Consider the following 23,031-nt stretch of genomic DNA (forward strand, 5'->3'; position numbering starts at 1 on the left):
TTTCTTCTAATGCAATTAATTTTTAGAAGTTGAAAGTGATGGCCTCCTGCTATGAAGGGGTCACCCTGTGTGCAAAGTTTGCCAGGTCTGCATGCCCCTTTGCTTTGCAGAAGATTTGGTAACACGCATCAGTCTCCATGGAAATCACAGTCTGGGAGGACAGGCAGGCTGACTTGCCCACTCCTAGAGTCAGGGCTGAGTACGTTCGAGGGCTGCGTGGGAAAGATTCTACGTTTTACCATCTGTGGTGTACCTGTTATATGGGTAAGCAGAGAAACTCCAAAGCTGTCAGCTTAATGGCTCAACAAAAGGAATTCACGCTGTGCCATTTACTTCTGAAGAACAAGGGTGCGAGATGTTTGCTGTACCGAGACAAAATCCAACAGTTCAAATTCTTCTCTCAAGTGCAACAGGGAGACAAAGAAAATCAAAACTAAACCTGAGAGAGAAGGCTTTTGAAAGCTGGCTTCAAGTGGCATGTACTCCGTGAACTCCGTAGGGCTCTGTCAAAGGTGTCCTTTTCTTTTCTCTGGCCTGAACTACCTTTAAGCACCCTGTTTTTTGAGAATTCTTATTTTGCCATAAACTAAATGGAGGATTGCCTATGCAAGGATTGGAGGTCTTAAAAAATTCCTTCATTGCACAGAAGACACAAATGCCCTAATTCTGGGGAAAGCATACTATAAGGACACCTTTTTTAACACCACAGATCTTGCTACTTCTGCTCATTCATGGCTTACCACTTAGGATCCCACTGGTGTTGGGAAGCATCGTACACGAGTGGGAGCCTTTCTTGGGCACTCTGGACCAGAAAATTACAGCACCAGAACACAGCTCCTACCCCAGTGACAATGGCTCTGCCGGGAACTTGTTGCCAAGGTTTTATGATCAGTTGCTGTAAAACATGATACACGCTGATAACGGGCAAACACAGCTTTAGTCACCTCCTGCTACATGCTCCCTCAGCAACCAGTTCAAGTGCGTCTGCTGACATCTGCTCCCACTCAGGCTAAGGGGAGTTTCTGGGGCACTTATAGTGCAGGAAATGCCAATATTTTCTGTGTTTGGGAGGTCTTTCCTTTGGCACCAAGTACACCTGCGTACCACCTTTTTTCCTCTATCTTCCCTTAAACAAAGAGGATTTGTGGCTTCTACAGATGCCTCAGTCTGCTTTCACTGAGGGTCAGATACTGAGAGGGTTTTTGTCGTGCTCTAGATGACGAGCACATTTTCAAATACTTCTGTATCACAGACATGCTTGGTTCTGAAGTATTTAAAAGACAGATCACAAGTCTGGCTCTTTTTTAAATGCATGAATGCTATTTTATATACTTTTTTTAAACTGGCTGTACACAGTTAAATTTTTGAGAAAAAGCTGACAATTAATGCTTAACCAAAACTTGGAACAGGAGGAGATTGTCACTTGATGTCTGAATCACCTCTTATCTTTGTCAGTGAGCATCTTTTTATTAGCTTCAGTATGTTTTGGGTTAGAAGATGCAGATGGTTAGATGCAGAGAAATATATTCAATGCACACCCTTAATATTTTCACATTAGTATTAATGCTGTGGCAGACTGAGCTACAGGGAAAGAGTATTCTTAAGGGAAAGAGTATTGCCTAATAAAATTAAATGGCACTGATGGTCAGGTAAGTACAAGAAAACTGCACCTCCTTTGCTCTTTGTGAGTATTTAATTTGAAATACAAACTGTAGATTCTAATTGCTGTATTCCTCTTTCAGCATAGGTCTTGTTCTGGTCACTGGACATCTTAACCACATAAAAGCAGTTTGCTTAGATCTCAAAATCTGAAGAAACAGAAGGTCAGAGGGTTAAGGAACATCAAACATTTCTCAGCCTGGTTATGTTTGACTCACTGAGGGCCAAGAACTATCACACTATCAGTTGCAGATTTTCTAAGTTTAAAATTTAGAAAAGCCCTACGTCTGACTGCACTGTATTTACTCAAACCCAAGAGTCTAACTCAGGTCCTAAGCAGCCTCTTCATGTTCGCACAATGTATGTTTTGTTGAAAGACATACAAATAATTCCAGGTAAGCCACCCGTGGGTACCAAGAGAGTAGAGAGAGCACAGTAACAATCCAGTGCTTAGCAGATCTGACACTTGCTTGTCCCACAGAAAATTTAAGCTTACTAATGGCAGCTTCCTTCTTCTAAAAAGGCAAGTCTAAGATGACCCTTGGATTCTAAGTTTCTAAAGGCTGGCACTCAAGCAAGGTGGTACAAGCAAGAAGGGAGAGAGAGCAGCAGCAGTAGCTGACAGGTCGCTGGCCCAAGGGCAAGTAGGCCCTGAAGACTGTTGGGCAAGAGACTTTTCTCCTCATAGCAATTTACACAGGGATTAAACAAGGGGAGGTGAATCAGGCTGTGCACATCTGATGTTTTCCCCAGTTTCTACAGTGACACAGACATTAAAATCAAGAAAGGCAGTGAGGAGGGAGGCAGATGAGAGTGCAAAAAGAGGCATCTTATCTCCCTCCTGAACCAAGCAGAGTCCCTCTTGAAGCCAAGCACAGAAGCACAGCTGCTGTACAATCCAGCCAGCCTGAATGCTTCAGGCAGGCTTGTAGCTGAGCCAAGGTACGCAGCGTGCTGCTGACACACTGGGAGCACCCTGCAAACATGCAGTGCAGAGCTGATGGCTGGAGAGACATCACTGCTCCTGGACAAAAAGACGAGTGATGACAGTCAGCAGGGCAGGGGGGAGGAAGGACAACATGAAACTCTTGATGTGCCTTGATGGGAGAGAGGACAGCCTAAAAAACCCCTAAAGGACAGTCAGGACAATCATGCTCAAGTAACTGCATCTCCTCTGGCTCCTACAAAATCAATGCTACCAGTTCTGTCTGCTTCCCAGGGGCATGGGGAGCTTTAATTTCAAGGAAGCAGTTAAATTACTGCTGCACATATTCAGGTAACTCCTCTGGCAAGCTGACAGGCCGCAGGGGACTTACTGCATCTGTTACTGAAACGCAACATTAAGGATATTGTTCAGGCTATTAATTATTCACAGACATTATCACTGCTTTAAGCAGAATAGAGCTAGTTTCCCCATTATAATTAAAAAGGAACTAGTCTAATCTATGATATAGCTTTGTATCACAGCACCCAGAAACTTGAGACACTTGATCACAACACATAGTGGTGATAATGCATGCAAAAACTGCATCGGTGAAAGGTGTTCTGCTGCTGGTTCAGGCAGGAAGGAGCTCTGATGTGCTCAGCTTTGCCCAAATCCCACTCACAGCAAAGGCAATCGAAAGACTCCCCTGCAGGAGATAGGATCAGTGCTGATGCGTTTTAAGAATCTTGCCTTCAAACTCAAAACAAAGTCCATTGATGGATACTAAAGGTGCGGGTTGGCTTATCTATTAGATCTTGGAGCCAAATTATATGAGTAAATCTCAATAAATGCTACCCTAACTTAAAATGCACTTCCTAATTAGGAAAGCTTTCTCACTTCTGTGTTGCAAGAGTGATATACAAATCACTGTGTCTTATTACCACATATGTTTGTGTCATCTATCTCTCCTGTGGGATGAAAAAACATCTGCAGTTTCAAAACCCCCTTCTTCCCTTCTCCCACTACAGAGAACTTCGAAACAAACACTCTTTTTACAAATGACTCTTGAATAAAGTGATTTCTGTAATCTCAAGGTCTGGGACTTTGTGTTTCCTGCAGTAGTTCAGCACCCCAGGAAATCCTAACATGCTGGTGGCACAACTAAGAATATATGGTTTCCTTTACAGTGCTCAGTCATGTAAGGGCTTTGGACAGTGCTGCCAGGCCCTTATGACCTTGTCATTCTTTTCACTGTTTTCCTTTTGTCTTCCTATGTCCCGTACCTAGGACTGAGTGTTCCCTCACTGATCTCTCTTTCTCTCTCTCTCTTTCTTCTCTCCCTCCTCTCCTTACCTTGCTACCACTATTGGAATGTAGAGTAAAGATGCTGGTATCAGGACTTTGGTTATGTTGGATGAGCAAGGAGGTAAGTTCAGATTGCTTCAGTAAGGATGTAAACCATTCTCAAAGTACTGTACTAACTGTGTGCAATTCTGAAAACCAGGGCCATAAAACATCTGTGGTTATGCATGAGAATCCAAGGAACTTTTTGTCTTTAGCTTCACTGTCTGGTAAAGCAACGTACAATAACTGTGTGAGAGTCTGCATTTCTTTTGAACTGTTTCCCATTAATATCAAAGAGAGCTGCGGGTTGAACTCATCAAAATCTTCATTTCTTCAACAAGCATTGGGTCGAGATCCAGCTACATGACTTGCCTCCATAAATATAAAATCCAATATTATTCCATCAGGTGCTTTGTAATCTTCTCACTTGTTTAAATACAAGTGAGAGGCATGCAGTGTATGTATCCCAAGAGAAGCTAAAAGGTTTTAGCTTGTGCAAAATGCAGTTTCTTGTTGTATAGAAATGTCAGTGAGGATAACAGGAGCTTAACCTTAAAATAGTACAGTTGGTTTATTACAGAGACAGTATATGAGCCTTTAGGCTTAGACGTGTCCCTGCCTGTGGATGAGTATGACAAAGAAAGAGCTAGATGTATTCAATACACCCCAGGAAATTACAGTTATCCCAGGAAATTATAGTTGTGCCCTTTATAATATTACAAAGTAGGGGTAGCTCCTCCTGGGGGGGGGGGGGGCGCCCAAATAAACCAGTATTTGCTGCAGACCCACAGGAGAAGCAATATGGTGTTTCCAAAGAGAAATTAATCAAGAGAATGTGAATTTCTACTGTTCTGCATCAAAGCAGTTCCCCCCAGCACCCACAGAATTACTTGGCACATACACGATACGAAGCTGTCTTAGGAAATGCTTTCTACAGTGGTGATACCATATTGCTCATCAAGCCCAAACATAGGTTATAGGCAATAGTACAACATTATTGAGAAACAGACTGCACAACCTGACAAGTTCTTCTCATCTATTACATCTCTGCTTCCCTGGCACTAAAATGAATGAGAAATAATAAAAGGACCTAAATAGAAAGTAGTTTCTTCTGTTTGCCTTTATGTATGCATATTATTGCTTCTTGTATTATGTTTCCCTTTTAAGGAAAAGAATTGAAACTAACCAAATATTTTTCTCATCAGTTTGTCTTGACAAGAAAAATATTACAGAACATATTTTGTTATCTATGTATATTTTTTATTTCCTGAACAATGGCAGTAGAACTGTCACTGAATACGGAAGAAAAGATGTTATTTATACCGAAACAGACAGCACCCGTATAGATAATGTGCTTTGTTCCAGAAATGACTTACACACTTGAAATACATCATAAATATTGTCAGAGAAATTCTGTAAATAGCCAGGTGTATCCAGAAGTAGATCAGCAGTAGATCAGCAGAAACTGTACCAGTACCTCTAACTACACACTACCCTTGCATTCTGCTTTGGAAAAGTATGTTCCTTTTCTCTAACTTGTTTTTCCGCAGACTGTTAGGGCTACTTATTTTATTTTTAACTCTTAATTTTGTGGGTTTTTTTTTTTGTTTTGTTTTTTTTTTTGTTTTGTTTTTTACTTTGGAGTGCTCTTGGAGTACTACTGACAAGCTCTGTGCACTTGAGTTATCTCACCTAGCCATGCTAGGAAGGATGTCAGTAGGAGCCAAGGCACTGAGATTGGTGCCACCGAGCTCCCGTGAGTCCAGGCACCTCAATGTTAAACTCCTACTGATGGTGGAAGTTGGAATGTGTATTGTATGGCCAGAGACACAATTAGTTGATACTTACAGCAAAGAATCAGACAACTTAAAAGCCTCCTTAAATTGGTTACAGTCATGCCTTAAGTGGTTCAGTAAATTAAGCTTGTGACTATACAGCATGGGTTTCCCAATGAAAACAGCTTAACAAGTGCTACAAATCCTGGGAATATTTTAATCACCACATTAAATGCTCAATTATGTTTTGTCCATTTTAGCCATATGTATCTGTGATAATGCCTGATTTATTTATTTATTTTATTCTGTTTTAGCAATAAAGGATGTCTACTGTGGGGCAAAGTACACTAATGATTACTTTGAACCCTCTGTAATTAGTGCAATCTGTGCAACTCACGGATGTCTCAACAGATTATCAGATTAAGGAAATAATTTGCTAACACTGCCATGTGATCTCTTTTCAGCTGACTGTACAAGTCACTTTAGATTATTGGGTGTTAAACAGACAAAAACCATGACATTGATCTTTCCAGTGGGCGGCAAGAAGAATATCTAATTGCTGCAGAGCTCGAAGCTCTGTTTCTAGGTTTCTTTACAAAATAGTTTGCTTTGAAGTTAAACATACTTCACAAGAAAAACTTGTATTAACCCAATCTAAGTAGTACAAAGTAGAACTCATTTTCTAACACCATAAGCATAAGTCTTTGGGACTGCAGACTTTTATACTGCAAGGCACTCATGCAGTAAAGGCGCAGAAAAGAGCTAGCTTGGCTGGCTCCTGTTGCTGAACAGTTTGATGCAACAGATCGCAGAGTCTACTGTGACCCTCCAGAAAAGTGCAGCTTTCCAAGGGCTTTCATTACTTCTGTTTCACAGAGAATGGGGCTGCCAAGAAAACTAGTGGCCTCTTCTGGTGCCCTTCAAATGGAATCTGAGTGAGCTCTTGGCGTACAGAATCACTGAATGGCTTAGGTTGGAGGGGTCCATAAAGATCACACAGTTCCAATCCCCTGCCATGGACAGGGCTGCCCAGGTCCCATCCAACTGGCCTGGAGCACCTCCAAGGATGGGGCACTCACAGCTCTGGGCAGCAGTGCCAGGGCCTCACTGCCCTCTCAGTAAAGAATTTCCTTCTAACATCTAACCTAAATCTCTCCACTTTTAGTTTAAAGCCATGCTCGCCCTTGTCTTGTCACTAACAGACTGTGTAAAAGGTAGGTTCCTTTCCTGCTTTTAAGCTCCCTTCAAGTATTGGAAGGCCACAATGATGTCTCATTCCACATCCTTCTTTTGCTGGGGTCCCCAAGCTTGGACACTGTAATCCAGATGGGGTCTCACAAGCAGAAAGAAAATCCCCTCCCTCTCCCTGCTGCCACCCCTGTGTTGATGCAGCCCAGGATATTGCTGGTCTTCTGGGCTGACAAAGCACACTACTGGCTCAAATTCAGGTTTTCATCCATCAGAATCCCTGGCTCCTCTTCTACAGAGCTGCTCTCAATGAATTCTTCTCCCAGTCTGCACTCATATCTGGGATTGTCTTGACCCAAGTGCAATACTTTGCACTTGGCCTTGTTGATCCCCATTAGATTCTCATGTGCCCACTTTTCGAGCCTGTCCAGGTCCCTCTGGATGCTGTCCCTTCCTTCTATTGTGTCAACTGCACCACTCAGGAAGCAGTCCCTCTGCAAAACAGAACTACCACTTTTTGGGTCAGGTATTCTCACCCATTTCACACTGTCTTTCCATTGGGGAGCCCACAGGAATGAGATGAGATTCTTCCTGAATGAGATTGTTCACAACAGTGAGGAAGCATTTTCCAGAGCCTTCCTGCATCCTTAATGCTCATGTGTTTTTTTTTTAAACCTGATATTGAGTCTCCCATTTAATTAAATATACATATATATATATATATATATGTATTATATACATACAACTTTTTAAACTAAAACGTTGAAATTCCATACTAAAAATATCACACAACAAAATACTGAGGAATGACAATTGGTGTCCTTTTCAAAAAATGTCTTTAAAACACTGTGGCTTGGAAAAAATGTTAACATTTGTATGCATGCTGCTTAAAAACAGACTGTAGAAATGAAATCGATAGTACAAAGCAGAAATGCAAAGATAAACCTGGATTGCTGAACTGGTGCAGGCAGAATTTACTTCTCAGAAACCCACCACACTGTGACAGTCGGGAGGCAGAGCAGTCTGGACTATCATGGATGGGCGGATTTTTTTTTGACATATAGTGATATGCTCATGGATATTATTCAATTATTATTAAGAAATTTTGTTCTTGTATTCGAAATGAGGCAGGGGAAGAAAGTATGTCCAGTAACAGCAGTAGTCACTCAGCCCTTTTTCATCCATGCCAAGATTGAGGAAAATCCACAACTTTGATAGCCACCAAAAAAGTGTCAATGCAACCAAACCTGCAAAGAAACTGCATATGCACAAGCACCGTGCCCATGAACACAGAGTAACTTAGCTTACCCAATACCTCTATAAGCCATATCAAGCTGAAGTATGGAGGTAAAACTTTGGAATAACCAGGAGATCCCCCATGTAAAAGGGCTGGGACCATTTAACAGTGCCCTTGCCAGCTGAGCTCTCTACAGTTCTTGCATTAATTTTGAATTTTAACGTTTTTCCATCAGTTATGGCTGACCTGTTTCTGCAGCTCTGGGGAAATAACTGCAGTGAATACAAACATAATTACAATTCCTTTCCTCTTGAGAGCTAAACCTGCATGCAGGCCCCTTCTCCAGTTTAACTCCTATTTAACAGCTAGCACAAAAATTGATCACAGAATCACAAGGGTTGGAAGGGACCTCCAGGCATCAGTAAGTCCATTGCCCTTCTGTTAAGACAGGTTCCGTACAGTAGGTTACACAGGAAAGCATTCAGGTGTATTTCCTGTATCTCCAGGGAAGGAGACACCATAACCTCTCTGGGCAGCCTATTCCAGTGTGCTGCCACCCTCAAAATAAAGCTTCTGCCATTTTGTATGGAACTTCCAGCTTGAGATAGGCAGTGAAATGTCAGAAGCAGAATTGCTAGAGATGCTCCAACACCTGTGAGCTGAGCTGATCACAGTCAGAAATTATTCGCTAATGAGTAAAAAATAATAAAAAATAAAATAAAATAAATCCAGATTCTACAGGGAAAATAGCATTAATTATGTTGTAAGTGTAGTGCAGAACAAAAGACAAACAGATCCCCCACAATTGCAGGTTGTGCCTTGTCTATTGTTATTTTTAGCACTTGACACGGGCTCACAGGCACTCCCCACCAGCCTTCTGCCATTCGTATGCATGCTTTGCAATGCCTTTCAGAGTGGAGCTAGGTCACAGCTCAGGATATCTAAAAAGGCTGTTCTAGAAATGTGCTTTGATCCAAAATGATTCTTTGTGGAAAACTGGATCACCAGCTATCACTGGAAATAGTTAATCTGCTGACTCTCTTTCAAACTCAACCCTGTGGTATGCAATTACGATTAAAATGTACTCTCAAATGTCCTTTTCTAAAAAAAAAAAAAAATTAAAATTGTCCTTGGTGGAAATTGCTTCATTCCACATCTCTACATAGAAGGAGCAAGCTCCCTTCTTCAAAGGCATTTAACTGAAATTCAGAAAGCCCAGGCCCAAATATTGGTTGAAGAATATTTTTTATTAATTGCAGATGGGGATTCAAAGGTGGAGCACCACCACATTGTGCCTGTCCTGTTCTTACATCCAACACTGCTAAAGATGCTTTTGCAGCTGTGTTTGCTCAAGAGGCCACAGGAGGAGCTCAGGGACCCCCTCACCACTATTGCCCCCTTCCAGCCACTTCCCCAGGGATCAGCCATAGAGAGGGGATTTGCCAAGCTGTTACAGAAGATCACTGGCAAATGATACCATAAAACTAGCTGAGCAACATTATAGTACCTCAGATGCTTGCAGTATTGATATAGAAGTAATTCACAAGTGTAATCATACAGGTTAAAAAAAATATCCTTGCATAAATTCTAAGGCCTGCCATCAGTTTGCTGTAAGCTTTGAAAGCAGAAATATGGCCACTATATTTTAAAGTGGCATTCTCAGACTAGGATAGTATCAATATGCAAAAGGGACTACTATTCAGTAGTTTCCTGGGGGAAGAAAAAAAAAAAGAAAGAAAGAAGGAAATCAGAATGAACACACCTCTAATGTGTATTCTGGCACCAAACTGAGGCAGTGCCAGTTACCTTACATGCCATACATATGATATATATGTATATAAATGTACACGCAGACATAATATATTTAAAGAACACTGCAACAAACTATCAAAAAATGTTTAAGCTCCAACCTTGAAGTGCTTCTGTAAATTAGTGATAAAGAACATGATCTTTGCTGGTGTGAGTTTGCATAGATTCATGGCAGTATGTGCCAGCAGACTGTCTTTCTTAAGACTTTTAATACAATACACAAAGGTAGACTAGGGGAGGTCTTTGAGAGCAACAAATTAAGCTTTTGATAATCATCTAATTACTTGCCAACAGTGATTCATTCTGGGCCAGATTTTAATATCATTCATTCCTAAACAAATCCAGAGCGACCCCATTAAGTTAATTCCTCTGTAATATTTATGCCTCAATAATTGTGATTAGATTCATGAATCTATTTACTTGCCTGTGAGTCCAGAACTTTGACAGGTATGAACTGGTATTGCTCCATGAAGCCAGCATAACTATGCTGATTTAAACCAGCTAACAGTGCTGTCCACTGTATTATCAACTACCAAGTGGTTTTAGGAACTGTCTAGACTTCTGGGCTACACACGTGGGATAGTCTTTACACTGATGAGGTTTCCTTCAGTGGAAGATAAATCAGTTATGAGTCTCTTTCAAGAAATACTATAAGCATCAGACAAATCCTAAAGAAAGCTAAATTAAGCCAGACTCCTGGAGAGAGTTATAACTTAAATAAAAGTCTTTAAGTCATGTCAAATATAATCTTCAATTAATACTCATCTATTCAGGCAGAATAGGAAACAGGAAAAAAAAAAAAAAAAAAGCTCAAAATGCCCTGCTACACGCTTGGCTTCAGAGATCTGAGCAAGGAAACATGCTTGCAATAGAAGCCAACCAGTGGTACCTGATCTACAATTGATCCCTGCAGTCTCACCTGACTTTTCTATTGCCCAACTAAGGTTAGGAAAATACAGGCAGCAAAGTTGGAAGAGAGGTCAGTACCTCAAAGTTGGAAGAGAGGTCAGTACCTCTTGTCGCCACAGTGTCAAATATGCATCTGGTAACATCCTTTTAATTGAGAACCCTGAGAACCAGCCAGGCTCTGCAAACAGCTCTCAAGAGCAAAATGAGGGAATCTGCAATGGAAATTCAGCAATTCCCTTCATGTTGCATAAGCCAGCAGACAAGCAACTCACACTCCCACCACCGCCTCGCAGAGCAAGAGTGCTGCCCAGATGCACAAGACTCAGAGCTAGTGAGGAGCAGGAGAGCTTGGAGGAATACCATCTTCTACCATGTACTCACAGCTCTGGTGAGATTCACAATCTGTGGGTACAAACATGAACCACTGCTTCTGCTCTAGCATCCACACCAAAATGTAAAATTACGGTGGGCATTAAAACAATACAACCTAGTACCTCTACAAGAAATACACTCATTACAAGAAAGACATTGAGGCCTTGGAGTGTGTCCAGGGAAAGGCAAAGAAGCTGTGAAGATTCTGTAGCACCAGTGGGAGCACAAGCTGAGGGAACAGGGTTGGTTCAGTCTGGAGAAGAGGAGGCTCAGGGCAGACACTGCTCTCTAAGCTGCCTGAAAGGAGGTTGTGGTGAAGTAGGTGTCTGCCTCTTCTCTCAGATTACAGTGAGAGGATGAGAAGTAATGGCCTTAAGTTGAGCCAGGACAAGTTCAGGTTGGATATTAGGAAAAAATTCTTCTCAGAAAGAGTGGTGAGGCACTGGCACAGGCTGCCCAGGGAGGTGATGGAGTCACTGTCCCTGGAAGTGTTCAAGAACCATGGAGATGTGGCACTGAGGAACATGGGTTAGTGGGCACGGTGGGGATCACCTCAGATTTGATGATCTTAAAAAGCCTTTTCCAACCTTACTGATTCTGATATTCTATATTTTCTCAGTAGAGTATCTATCTGGCAGAACTTGAGCAATGTACCGCTCAGGTTCCCTTCTCTGTTTCCCAATACTTTGCTCACATTACATGTGCTCCTTTTAGAGAACACTGCTAGGTACTCTGAGCCCCCTGGAATTGGGGTCCATAATGGCCATGCCATCAGGAGGCAGGCGCATCCAGCTGGGAAGAAGGAGAACTAACAGCTGAAGAGCAGATGCAGCCAGCAATGCTGACATGGCACTTCTTCTCCAAATCCAGCTTCATGCAAGGATTAAGCAAAAATTTTAAGTCCAGTATTTGAAGTATTTCAGCTTGGATAATTTAGGACAGTATTTTCAAGGCCCTCTAGGGGTGAGATGCCCAACTCTCATTAAAATTAATTAAATACAATTCATTTAAATGGGAATTGAGCATCCAAATCCCCCAGACAGCTTTGAAAATCTAAGCCTCCATTGTTATTAGAAGCCCAACTAAGAAATTAGGCCTATTCATGTTCCCAAACAAGTCAGGAGAAGTTTCATACTGACGTCAATAGGCACATGATTTATTTTTTTTTCTAAAATGTTTTCTTTTTTTTTTTTTTTTTTTTTTTTTTTTTTAAGATTTAATCTTGGCAGAGCTCAGTTAATGTCAGGGATGACATTGGAGTTTCTCCTGTAACCAATGCTGTCTTAGTTCCTCTCCACTCAATTCAAATTCTGTGTTTATATTTTTTTCTTCTCAATACAGGGAACAGGAATGTGATTGTTTCACAGACTCCTTAGGTATATATTTATTTTTACTGGATTGAAATGCTACTCCAAGTAACTTTCTCATTGCATGTAGTACTTGAGTTTATTTTTATGAAACAAATGTTGAAGCTTCCCACCAGCGTAAAGTGCCATAACTGCCACAAACTCCACATAAGATTCCCAGTCCCACTGGATCCAATATCTGTCGTACAGTGGAGAATCTGGTCCTACAATTTTACTGTTTGGCATGGCATTCTGTTTCTCTAACAAGTAAGTTATTCTGAACCTTTAAGTCTCTAAGAGAAGACTAAATCACTGTCAGCCTTAAGCAGAAATAAGACAAATTCTGTTTGATGCCAGCAGAGACAGTGCAGGCTTTAGGCTGGTTACTGCACTTGATGCTTCAGCCTGGAGCAAATCAGAAGTGACCCCATTGAAAACTCTTATTCTTTACCTATTGTTTATTTTCATAAAATTGCCTGGGGACAGAGACAATGTATGCCACAGCTAGCGGGCCTCTTTCAGTGAGTATCAGGCTCCTGCAGTGGCTGCAGTTCCTCTCTGTTTGCAGGAGTTACTCCTAATTTGCAGCATCCACGCAAGAAAGAAAATCAGCCCCAAAGCCATAGGCAGATTCGAGATTAACCTCCAAAGCCCATCAGAGAGGCAGGTTTCAGTTTTCTCAGCCCCTGGAAAAAGGAGTACTTGGACATAGTTCTTCACAGCTCACACACCACCTCTGGTTCTGTTTCTGCCAATTGTCTCACTCAGTACCCACTAACCCAAGCAGTTACACTGCCACACCTCACCTAACTTCAAGGCACTTGTAAGCGTAAGTAACTGAGGTATCTTCCATAGAAAGTTACCTTTTCTCTTGTATTAACATGAATAAATGCAAAATAATAACATTTTATCTTGCTTTCTTTTGGATGTCATTGGTGTCTTAGTAAGTGGTGCATTGTATCATGTTTCTGGACCTTAAAGTTTATAACCCTTACTTTCTACATCATTACATCTTGTTCAGATTAATATATTTTGAACATCTTCCTCCATTGTTTTACTCTTTCCATATTAGTAAAAAACATCTTCGGCATCCAGAACGGCTTACATCATGTTAACAATGCATCAGATTGGATTAATGCATTGTAATGTCATTACTGATTCAGTTCCACATGGTCATTTTTCACGTTCTGTTGAAGACAAAAACAAACAAACAAAAATACAATTCATTCCACACTGTCATCCCTTTGTCCTGACCAGAACAACTCGATCGTGTTGAAGAAGGCATGAACCATATCAACCAAGACATGAAGGAGGCCGAGAAAAATTTAAAAGATTTAGGGAAATGCTGTGGCCTTTTCATATGTCCTTGTAACAAGTAGGTACTGGGTACCGGCTCTGCTATGTGGTGTCCAGTTTTTTTTGTCACAGTGAATGTCTGAAGTTTTTGTCTTTTTTTTCTTTGTCCTTTTCCATCTGCTTCATTCTGTGGGGATAAAATACTTGTGTTTAATCAGAACAACTGGAACGCATCGAAGAGGGAATGGACCAAATCAATAAGGACATGAAAGAAGCAGAAAAGAATTTGACGGACCTAGGAAAATTCTGTGGTCTTTGTGTCTGTCCATGTAACAAGTAGGTGCTGCCTGCCTCATCTCTTTGAGCACTTAAGGCTGATCCCAAAGGCCTTGTGAAGCTCATCCTTGCTAGGCACATGGACAGGATGAGCATGTGGCATGCAGAAGGAACGATTCTGGTTCAAACGCATTCATCTCATAGCATAGACAAGTGACTGGAAATTACTGTAGATGCATTAAAATCAGGCATACTGCAGTGAAAGCTTCACTGTTGACACCTTCTAATGGTATAAGTTTCAACATTTTACACAGTGTACTGAGTGGTTCCATTTTCCAGAGATCAAAACCACTGGAGCTACTTTATTCCTGGAGGTCCTAAATTTTAAAACATTTTTGAAAACAAGTTTAATAAGGAACAACAAAAAACCCTATAGTTTGGAAATGCAGAAGAGGCAATAATAAACACTAGTCAAAATTACAGATGAAAACCATACTTCTCATTGTTCAACAGAAATTGTTCTTGACAAAACTGAAGAAGATATGACATTTCACAATTGGAACTCAATGTGAAATGGTTTTATCCTGTCATAAACAACCAGATTTGAGAAAATCCAAGCAAAAAAAAATTATCTCATTTGGGTAGCATGTACACTAAGGAGAAATGTTGAAATGTATCAAATGTGCTTGCATGCCATCACTTTTGAACGAAACTGTCCTCCAGTAATGCAAAGCTTGTTTTAAGTGCCAGATGAAAATGTGAAGTACTGTTATGTGGTGTAGGAAGTGGGGGACAAAGTGGGCAGACCAGAAGTCCTCAAGGAACAGCAAACCCAGCATGCAGTGAGTCAGCAATCAGATAGGTTACAGTGAAAGCATTTATAAGTGATTGGCCAGAGACTGTACAGAAAACAAGGCAGAGAGCAGTGGTTCTGCAGTACTGTATTCTCTTCCTGCATGGCACAGATGCTTTCTTCATAGTCAGTCCTACAAAGATTATCCAGACCAAATGAAAGTGAGCTGCCATGGAATTCAGTGGAAATTTGGCCCAGAACAGAAAGATTATGACTGGATTTCTGTCTTCTCAATCCTGATTTATTTTGAAGAGAATTCCCTTGGGACACAATGCAGTTACTGCCTCAGATTTCAAAATTGGTTTTGCTCCTGTGCACCCAGCTACAAATACTTTGTGGAGGTAAACAGTCTGCACAGAATATGTATGCTATTGCCTTGATATACAGAGTGGGAGAGAGGCAATAAGAAATGGAAAGGACACACACACACATAGACCTTTTGAGTGGGCCCCCCTGCAATCAGTTCTAGCTGTGATATTGGCTGCATCCCTAATAGTCTTCTGAATTAAAACAGGCAGTCGAACAAGTGCAGGTACAGTCGAACAAGAGCTGCAGGTACAGAAGTATGCAGCAGTACCTGAGATACTCCCACACTTATAAGCTGTTGCAAGCTAAAGAAGAGCAAGCCAAGACAGCATCTTGCTCCTCCTGGAGTGTATGCCAACAACGAAAGTTTTTCCCTGAAGAACAAAAAATCATCATGTATTTTGCAGGAATCTTCGTTTTTTCAGAGCAGATTTAATTGTTCTATTCTGTAGGAAAGGCTGCTCTGAACTGACAGCCAGACCTGTGGCATGGATAGGGTTAGTAGCTGACACATGGCACCACAATGATTGCAGTATCACGAAATCAATAGGTGCAAGAACAGGAAAATACTGTACGCATACAATGTTCATTTTTCAAGGTGTGTCATCCTGGCTATAAGGCAGTATTCTGCCTTTGCAGACTGCAGTCCTATTTCATAATCTAGCACTGCTAATCAGTGAACATGTTTAGAAACAAAATAAGGATGAACAATGCTTTCGTAGCCTGTTCCTTTAATCACCGTGCCAGGAACCAACTGGTACAAATAAGATGATATTCTGAAAAGCGTAGTGTAGGAGGGAGAGAAATCCAGACAGTTCTGAGCATTAGTATCACCATGATCTCTTAGTGCTTTTCTGGTTAGTGGTAAATTAAATGCACATATTTCATAAAGATTAACTGTTTCACATGTAATTGTACTCTGCTGTGAACATAACTCAGTGAGTTGTATCAAAATGTAAAGCTTGACCCTCCATTCTTAGAAGACCCACGATACCCCTGTCATGAAACTTAGGCTAGCCTGCAGTCAAAAGGACAAATGCTACTGACATCGAGCAGGCCCAGGCTCCACCTGTATTAATTGCAACTCCACAAGAAAATAGAGGTTGGGTTCTGGGTACATCAAATCATTCACTTCTAACGTAGACTCTGAGTTGTGTGGGTCTAAAGAGCAGACAAATATCTGTAAATATAGGAGAGCTACTTTCTCTTATTTCTAGAAATGTGAAACTCAATTGTTAGTTCCAGAGATCTAAGAAGAAATAAGCCAAGCATCCTCTTTCTAACTCTTCACAAATTTCATAGAAAGTAAGCAATGGAACAACAAATGGGTATTTGGGAAATACCCTCTCTGCATCTGTATTTTAATTCTATATGGAAGGATACAACGTATCTTCAGACTTAACAGATACTGAGCTCCTTCAGGGGGCAAGGAAAGAACATAAAACCAGAGATAAGTTTGTTGTGTCCTTTCCTAAAGTCCCCAGAAGCATGCTGTTTCTCTCCCAAATTCCAAGCCACAGAGCTGTTTATATGACTGACTGTTGCTGACTGAAGAAAAGGGAAACCATGGGGATTTGCAGTTCCCAAGAAGTCTGTTGAAAACTGCTCCATTTCTAGAATAAAATCAAGAATTTGCAGATAAAGATCCTCAACACTCATGCTGTCTTGTTTAAGTGTTCAATCTTGTCTGACAGCTCCAATGCAGCAACCCTAAATATGCTACACATGCTAATCTGCCACTGAAGGTATGCCTGGATTTTAATTTTCTGTCCACGGCAGCTCAGTCAAAAATGGCTCTTTGAAAGTGAATAACAAATAAAACAAATACAGTGACATGCTAGGCTGCTATAAAGTCCTGTAGTTTAAAAATCCTGAAGGAAGTAATGATCCATTTTTGCCTGTGTCTTGCTTATTGTGAAGGCTGTTACTGCTGATGCATTAAGAGTATGACAAACTATTGGAGCAACTGTGCTTAGTGAGAATGCTTTACTTCTTATTCATGCCTGTAGCTGGTGCATGAAGAAAATGTAGAAAAACTTCCCTTTCTGATGCTAGATTGCTTGTATCTATTCTTTTCTCCTGCACTCATTTCACTTCTGCCTATTTTACTTTTTGTCTCTGTGGACAAAGGTTTGTACATCAACTGTAGATGTATGATTACTATTTTCATGTACCGATATATTATTTGAAAATCTAACAAACCCTATGAATGTTATGATAAAATAATCTCCAAACCACCTCGGAAAAGGTTAGGGGCTTTAACTGCCTCTTATGCCACATATATGTTAACAACAGCAAAAGCCCAATGTTCTGCATTGTAAAATGTTGAAGTCTAGCCAAATCCTTTTTACTCTAAGAGGGTGTGTTGCTGTGATGTGATGTACACACTATACTTGGCAGTTATGTTTTTATGTCTGTCTGCCAATACGTTCACTGTGTTTGATGTCACAACGTATGTGTCGCTGAAATGAAACAATGTTTTCTACTTATCTGTATTTCTTCTCTCTTTTTTTTCTTCTTTTTTTTTCTTTTTCCTTTCTGGAAACTCAGTCAACATCCAAAAACTTGTGTGAAGTGTTGTGGACTTAAAAGTTGCAATTCACCCTATTGGATACAAAACCTCTGACCATCACGGTTGTTGTGGCAGTAAAGTTTAAAAAAAAAAACACCCAAAACTAAACAAAAACCCATCCTTTTACTCAGGGTTATGATATATCGGTATACAATCAATGACCCTCTGAAAACTCATTTGCTTGATTCAGCTTCTAGCTTGGAGAAGTAAAATTTTGCATTTGTCCTTGTCCACTGGATGCTTTGTTACTCATCAACTTTTTTGCATAGGCTTAAATCAAGTGATGCTTACAAAAAAGCCTGGGGCAATAATCAGGATGGCGTTGTAGCCAGCCAGCCTGCACGTGTTGTAGATGAACGGGAGCAGATGGCCATCAGTGGTGGCTTTATCCGCAGGTGAGCCTTTTTATCCACTGTTTTCTCTCTATTTTCCTTGTCACTGATATATTTAGATTTCTTCCATATGGTCATGAGTTGTGTGACACTTGTTAACTCCTTCAGTGACACTGGGTAATGTGATGGTGCCAGTGTTTTCCACCATTTTACCATGCACCAAAGCATTCAGCAGTGCTTCCTTTCTCTTCTGCCAAAGCAAAGCCAAGCACAAAACTTGAAGTACAATTTCTACCAGAGGTAAATAGTTTTTGAGAAAACCACTTCCCTACTCCTGATCATCCAGAGAACCTCACTGAACAGGGAATGACAACCCATTCCTCAGCTGCCCAAAAGCCAAAACCATTTACCCTTCAGTGGCAATCCCTGACACTCAGGTGAAAGCTACTTTGAAACACAGCAACTAAACTGCAAACTTTCTCCAGTACACGGGGATTCAACAACTACATGCTGATTACAGTGCTTATAGAGCATGTATTTAGATGACAATGTTACCAGCTGAAAAGATAAAGCCATACCGGTAGGCAAAGCTTTGATCTCTGAAGATTAAGGATGCTGGATTAATAAGTAATTATCTTTCCAAAAACTATTATCCACTTTTTTTTTTTTTTGCTGCTGTGATAAAAGGAAATCAGTGCGATAGAAACAATGCTGTCATGCAATCTGGAGTGTGGGATGGAGTTGCCATTTAAGTTTGCTGGGTCTGCCATTCACTTTTTTTTTAATTCTTTCTGGATGGCAGCCCCATTAAAGCAAAGGCGGGGGCATGCTAACAGAATAGCAGTCAAGAAAGTTATGCCACGGCATAATTCTTCCATGAATAGCTTGTAGTGCCCTTTTAGCACCTCTGTGAAGACAAATTACACAAGAGACTCAGAACAGTCATTTTATGAGTGGGAAACGTTTCCAAGTGCCAGTCTTCATGTGCCTCTTCAGGCCTGGGAGCACTGAACTTGGTCCTCAATCAAGTGCAAGTGTTTCCTTTTAAAAAATAAGCAACTGTAAAAGATGGGGCTAAGAGGACAGACGAAAGGCAAATAAACTGGGAAAATTTGATTTTATCTATTGAAAACACATTTAATTAAATACAAGGTTGGGTCAGAATTTTTCTTGTCCAATATTTTGGCAAGCCCCAGTCCGTGAAGAATGAATGGTATCCTGTGTGGTTGAACACAAGCGGCTGCTTTAGTTCCACTGCCCTCTGGCATTTCCCACATTGTAATCACACACAGATCCAAATGAAACGTCCTTTCATTTTTCCACATCTTTTGAGAAAGCCCATTGCTAGCAGGGAGATGTAGTAAGTCGTGCAGACAAGCTCAGACAGCAACACTTTCAGGAGCAGAAGGAATGAACAAAATGAGAGTGACAAACTCAGACAATTAATCCCAGCATCCAAAAAATAAGCAAGTGAAGGTTTTCAGGACAGCTACTTAATAACCCCCTTTTTTCAAAGCTGAGCACTGTAGCATGCTCCACAGCTGACAGGCAAGGGACGATGCAGGAGAGGTTTTGGGTGAATCAGTTTCAGGGGAATTTCTTCTCTCCTTGCTTCAAATAATTGGTTGGTTTCATTACTTCAAGGGTAACAAATGATGCCCGGGAAAATGAAATGGATGAGAACCTTGAGCAGGTCAGCGGCATCATTGGCAACTTACGTCACATGGCTCTGGACATGGGCAATGAGATCGACACACAGAATCGCCAGATTGACAGGATCATGGAGAAGGTAAGAACTGACATTTCTAAGAGAACCCCAAGCAGGGCGGTGTTTTCCCTTCTGCAAGCATAGGCTGTGCATAAGAAGAGCAGATGTGTCTACCAGCTCGTTCTCAGCTCTTTAAAAGGGTGTGCTGTAGTTTTAATTCTGCTCAGAGGAGGACAGATGACAGAAACAACTGCTAGTGCTCCTCTCTCCTCCTTCCAAATCTTTGGACCACCACAGAGCTTGCTGCTGTGGATCTTTAGTAACTTTCAGTGCTGGTTGGGTTGAAGCAGCACTTTCGATTTGCAAGACAACAGCTAGCGAGGAGACTGCTTAGCACAAATAAAGACTACTTCTGCAAGGGTGTTGGGAAAGGACAAATATCCCGAGTTGTGCAGAACCGTGGAATTTGGACCCTGGCACTTCCTGGCACATTTTAAGCCTTCCCGGACTCTCCTTCCCTCAGAAACTGCACAAGTGATTTAGAATAGGATTGCTTCTTTAGAGGACCAGTCACAAAAAAGGGATGGGGATGCATTAAGCAAGGCTTTGCTGCATGGAAACAGTCCAGCTAGACTTGTCATACTGCCTGATTATAATCACATTGCAACATACCCACTCTTGGTGTGTGTACATAGAACTGGACCATACATGAGCCTGGTAAAGTCCAGAAGCTCAGTATTTCTACTGTGATATCACCAGCTAAAAAGGTAGAAAACACTGTTCCAGTGCCAGACCTGCATTGCAGATTTCTGAAGCATAAAGCAGCACCCTCCAAACCCCGCTGGGATCGCACTGCCATACTCACATCTCAAGATCTGCAAGCCATCTGCATTCACACTGGCAGCGCTCCAGGCACAGGCTAAAGGGACATAAGAGGCTAGATCTTCATCTGGTGTAAAATCAATACAACACTTGACTTCAGCTGAGATTTACACAGCCTGAGGATCTAACCCAAGGACTTACATGTGCTGCTTAGAGTTAATGCTGACCATAAGCGGTAGAGCTTGTACTCTTGAGCCTTCTGGCATGTGCAAACCTTCTCAGATGAGCAGGACGTCCATGCCTGTTTTTCTTATCAATTAATTATACCAGAGCCTAGTATGCACACATATATACATGCACACACAAAAGGAAAAAAAAAAAAAGAAAAGAAAAGAAAAGAAAAAAAAGAAATAGCAGTCAGGGATTCAATCAACTCACTTTCCTTATTCGGGTTTGATTCCAAGAAGGATTGGGTGAAGAATATGTCGCCTTACAGGCAGGAAGCTAGTCTCTGACATAGTCATACAACACAGAAGAGTGCATGGTTTTGTGTCAATCAAAAGTGTGCTTCCTAAAGCTGCATCTATTAGTCTGCATATATTGGAAAATGCACAGTGTCACCATGATGCCATTCTGCAACAATTCCTATTTTAGGGAAAAATGAAATGGGTGGTTGGTTGGAGGTGAGAGATTTACCATTGCTGTTCATATGAAAAGCAGCAGAAAACAGCAAATCTACACTGCAACAAGGGACTGGAAAATTATCCATCCCATGCCATAACTAGTTCAAATAACAGTCTATGATATACATTATTTTTTCAGAGGAAGACACACACACATTTGTAGCTATCCTCCTCATGTCATAGCATAGTAGCAGGAGACATACCCTGCGGATAGAAATCAGATGCATGCTATCCACGTCTGCAGGATACTATCATAAAACACAGCAATCCTAACAAGGATTCTTTATCAGCTCATGCTTGTAAACACCTCGAATTTGAAAATACTGACCAGGCCTCTTGTGAACATGAAAAACGTGGGCCATATCTCTAGGCAGTGCATGCTGAGAGCAGCGGCTTACTAGGGACTGGCCTTCCACATCTGAGTGGTTTTCCTACAGGGTTAGGTGTGCAGTGTTTCATACAGCAAACGGAAAAAATGTTGGTAGCTAACGCAATTCATTAAATCCAGCCTCATAGGCACGTCCTGCTGGTCAGGGCCCTTGGCTAAGAAGAGTGACACATTTCTGAAAGATGCACTTGCAGTGTACACAAAGGAATCATCAGGAAAGCAGCATAAAAATAGGAGTCTTCAGTCTTAGTGAAAATCTGCTGAATTTCTTTGAGTAAGAATGTGTGGCCCAAGCAGTAATGAGATACTAGAAAAGGAAACATAAAACATTAGGATAACCCTCTATTAAAGATAGAAATTACTGAAACTGGATAATACCAAATACCAACACCAAAAAATGTACACACTTCCATTCTGCAACGAGACATGGCAATAGGCATCACCCCTGGCTGGTGGCAGGCAATGCAGGGTGGCTGGAGTGGTTTTCTTTTTCTGACCAACTCGAGCACTGTGCTTTCAGTCAACTATCATCATTAGAAAGATCCTTCATTGGTGTAAGTTGAAAAAGCTTGGGTACCTCACCAAGGTAAAGCCCAAATGCTTCTAAAGCACTTATGTTAAACTGGATGTGTGCATCCAAACCAGAGCAATTTCATAATGCAGAGACGTAATCTAATCTATTCATGGTAATCAGATGAGGCAACAAATAAAAGGTTTTATTCTTCCTTTAGATCAGAGAAACAGGGACAAAAACTAAAATGATGATGTGATAAGTAGGTCAAAAGGGTCAAAAACCATCACCAGAAGACAGCCTGTTCCAAAAAAGAGCCATTAATGGAGAGCTGGGACCAAAGTAGAAAGGCTAAAACATTTTGTCTTCACTCAGCTGGGAAGGTCTGGGCAAGGACTCCCACTGACTTGGATGAAGCATCATTTACCAAATTTAGGCTTCAGTATTCCCATTTAGAAACATTATGTTTCATCAACACTTAACATTCAATCAATATTAATGTATTTCATGATAAAGTTAAATGCTTTCAAGCCATTAATTTATCTTTCAGGTAATCTTTTGGCAAAAGCTATACTGCAATAGACAAGGTCAAATTCATGGATAAAAAACAGAACTGTGGCTCATACTGAGTAGTTATGGTGATTTACTCTTGCTGAGGATCTGGCACACGCTGCTGTACTAAAAATACATGTTTACATGTGCCAGAACAATTAGGGTGAA

The 23,031-nt window shown here is 41.0% G+C and overlaps 1 protein-coding gene across 1 annotated transcript in view; it reads left to right on the forward strand.

The window, feature by feature from the left end:
- SNAP25 (synaptosome associated protein 25) overlaps positions 1-23,031 on the forward strand; it is a 65,013-nt gene that overhangs the window by 39,582 nt on the left and 2,400 nt on the right. The window contains exons 4-7 of the mRNA XM_042817880.1: positions 3,962-4,010; positions 14,079-14,196; positions 18,137-18,262; positions 19,844-19,988. Of these exons, the coding sequence (XP_042673814.1) occupies positions 3,962-4,010; positions 14,079-14,196; positions 18,137-18,262; positions 19,844-19,988 (438 nt within the window). The remainder of the gene's footprint in view (positions 1-3,961; positions 4,011-14,078; positions 14,197-18,136; positions 18,263-19,843; positions 19,989-23,031) is intronic.

Source organism: Centrocercus urophasianus, unplaced genomic scaffold (assembly GCF_019232065.1).
Source record: "Centrocercus urophasianus isolate 14NV4802_14NV808 unplaced genomic scaffold, USGS_Curo_1.0 seq_10, whole genome shotgun sequence".
In the NCBI taxonomy this organism is placed as follows: Eukaryota; Metazoa; Chordata; class Aves; order Galliformes; family Phasianidae; genus Centrocercus; species Centrocercus urophasianus.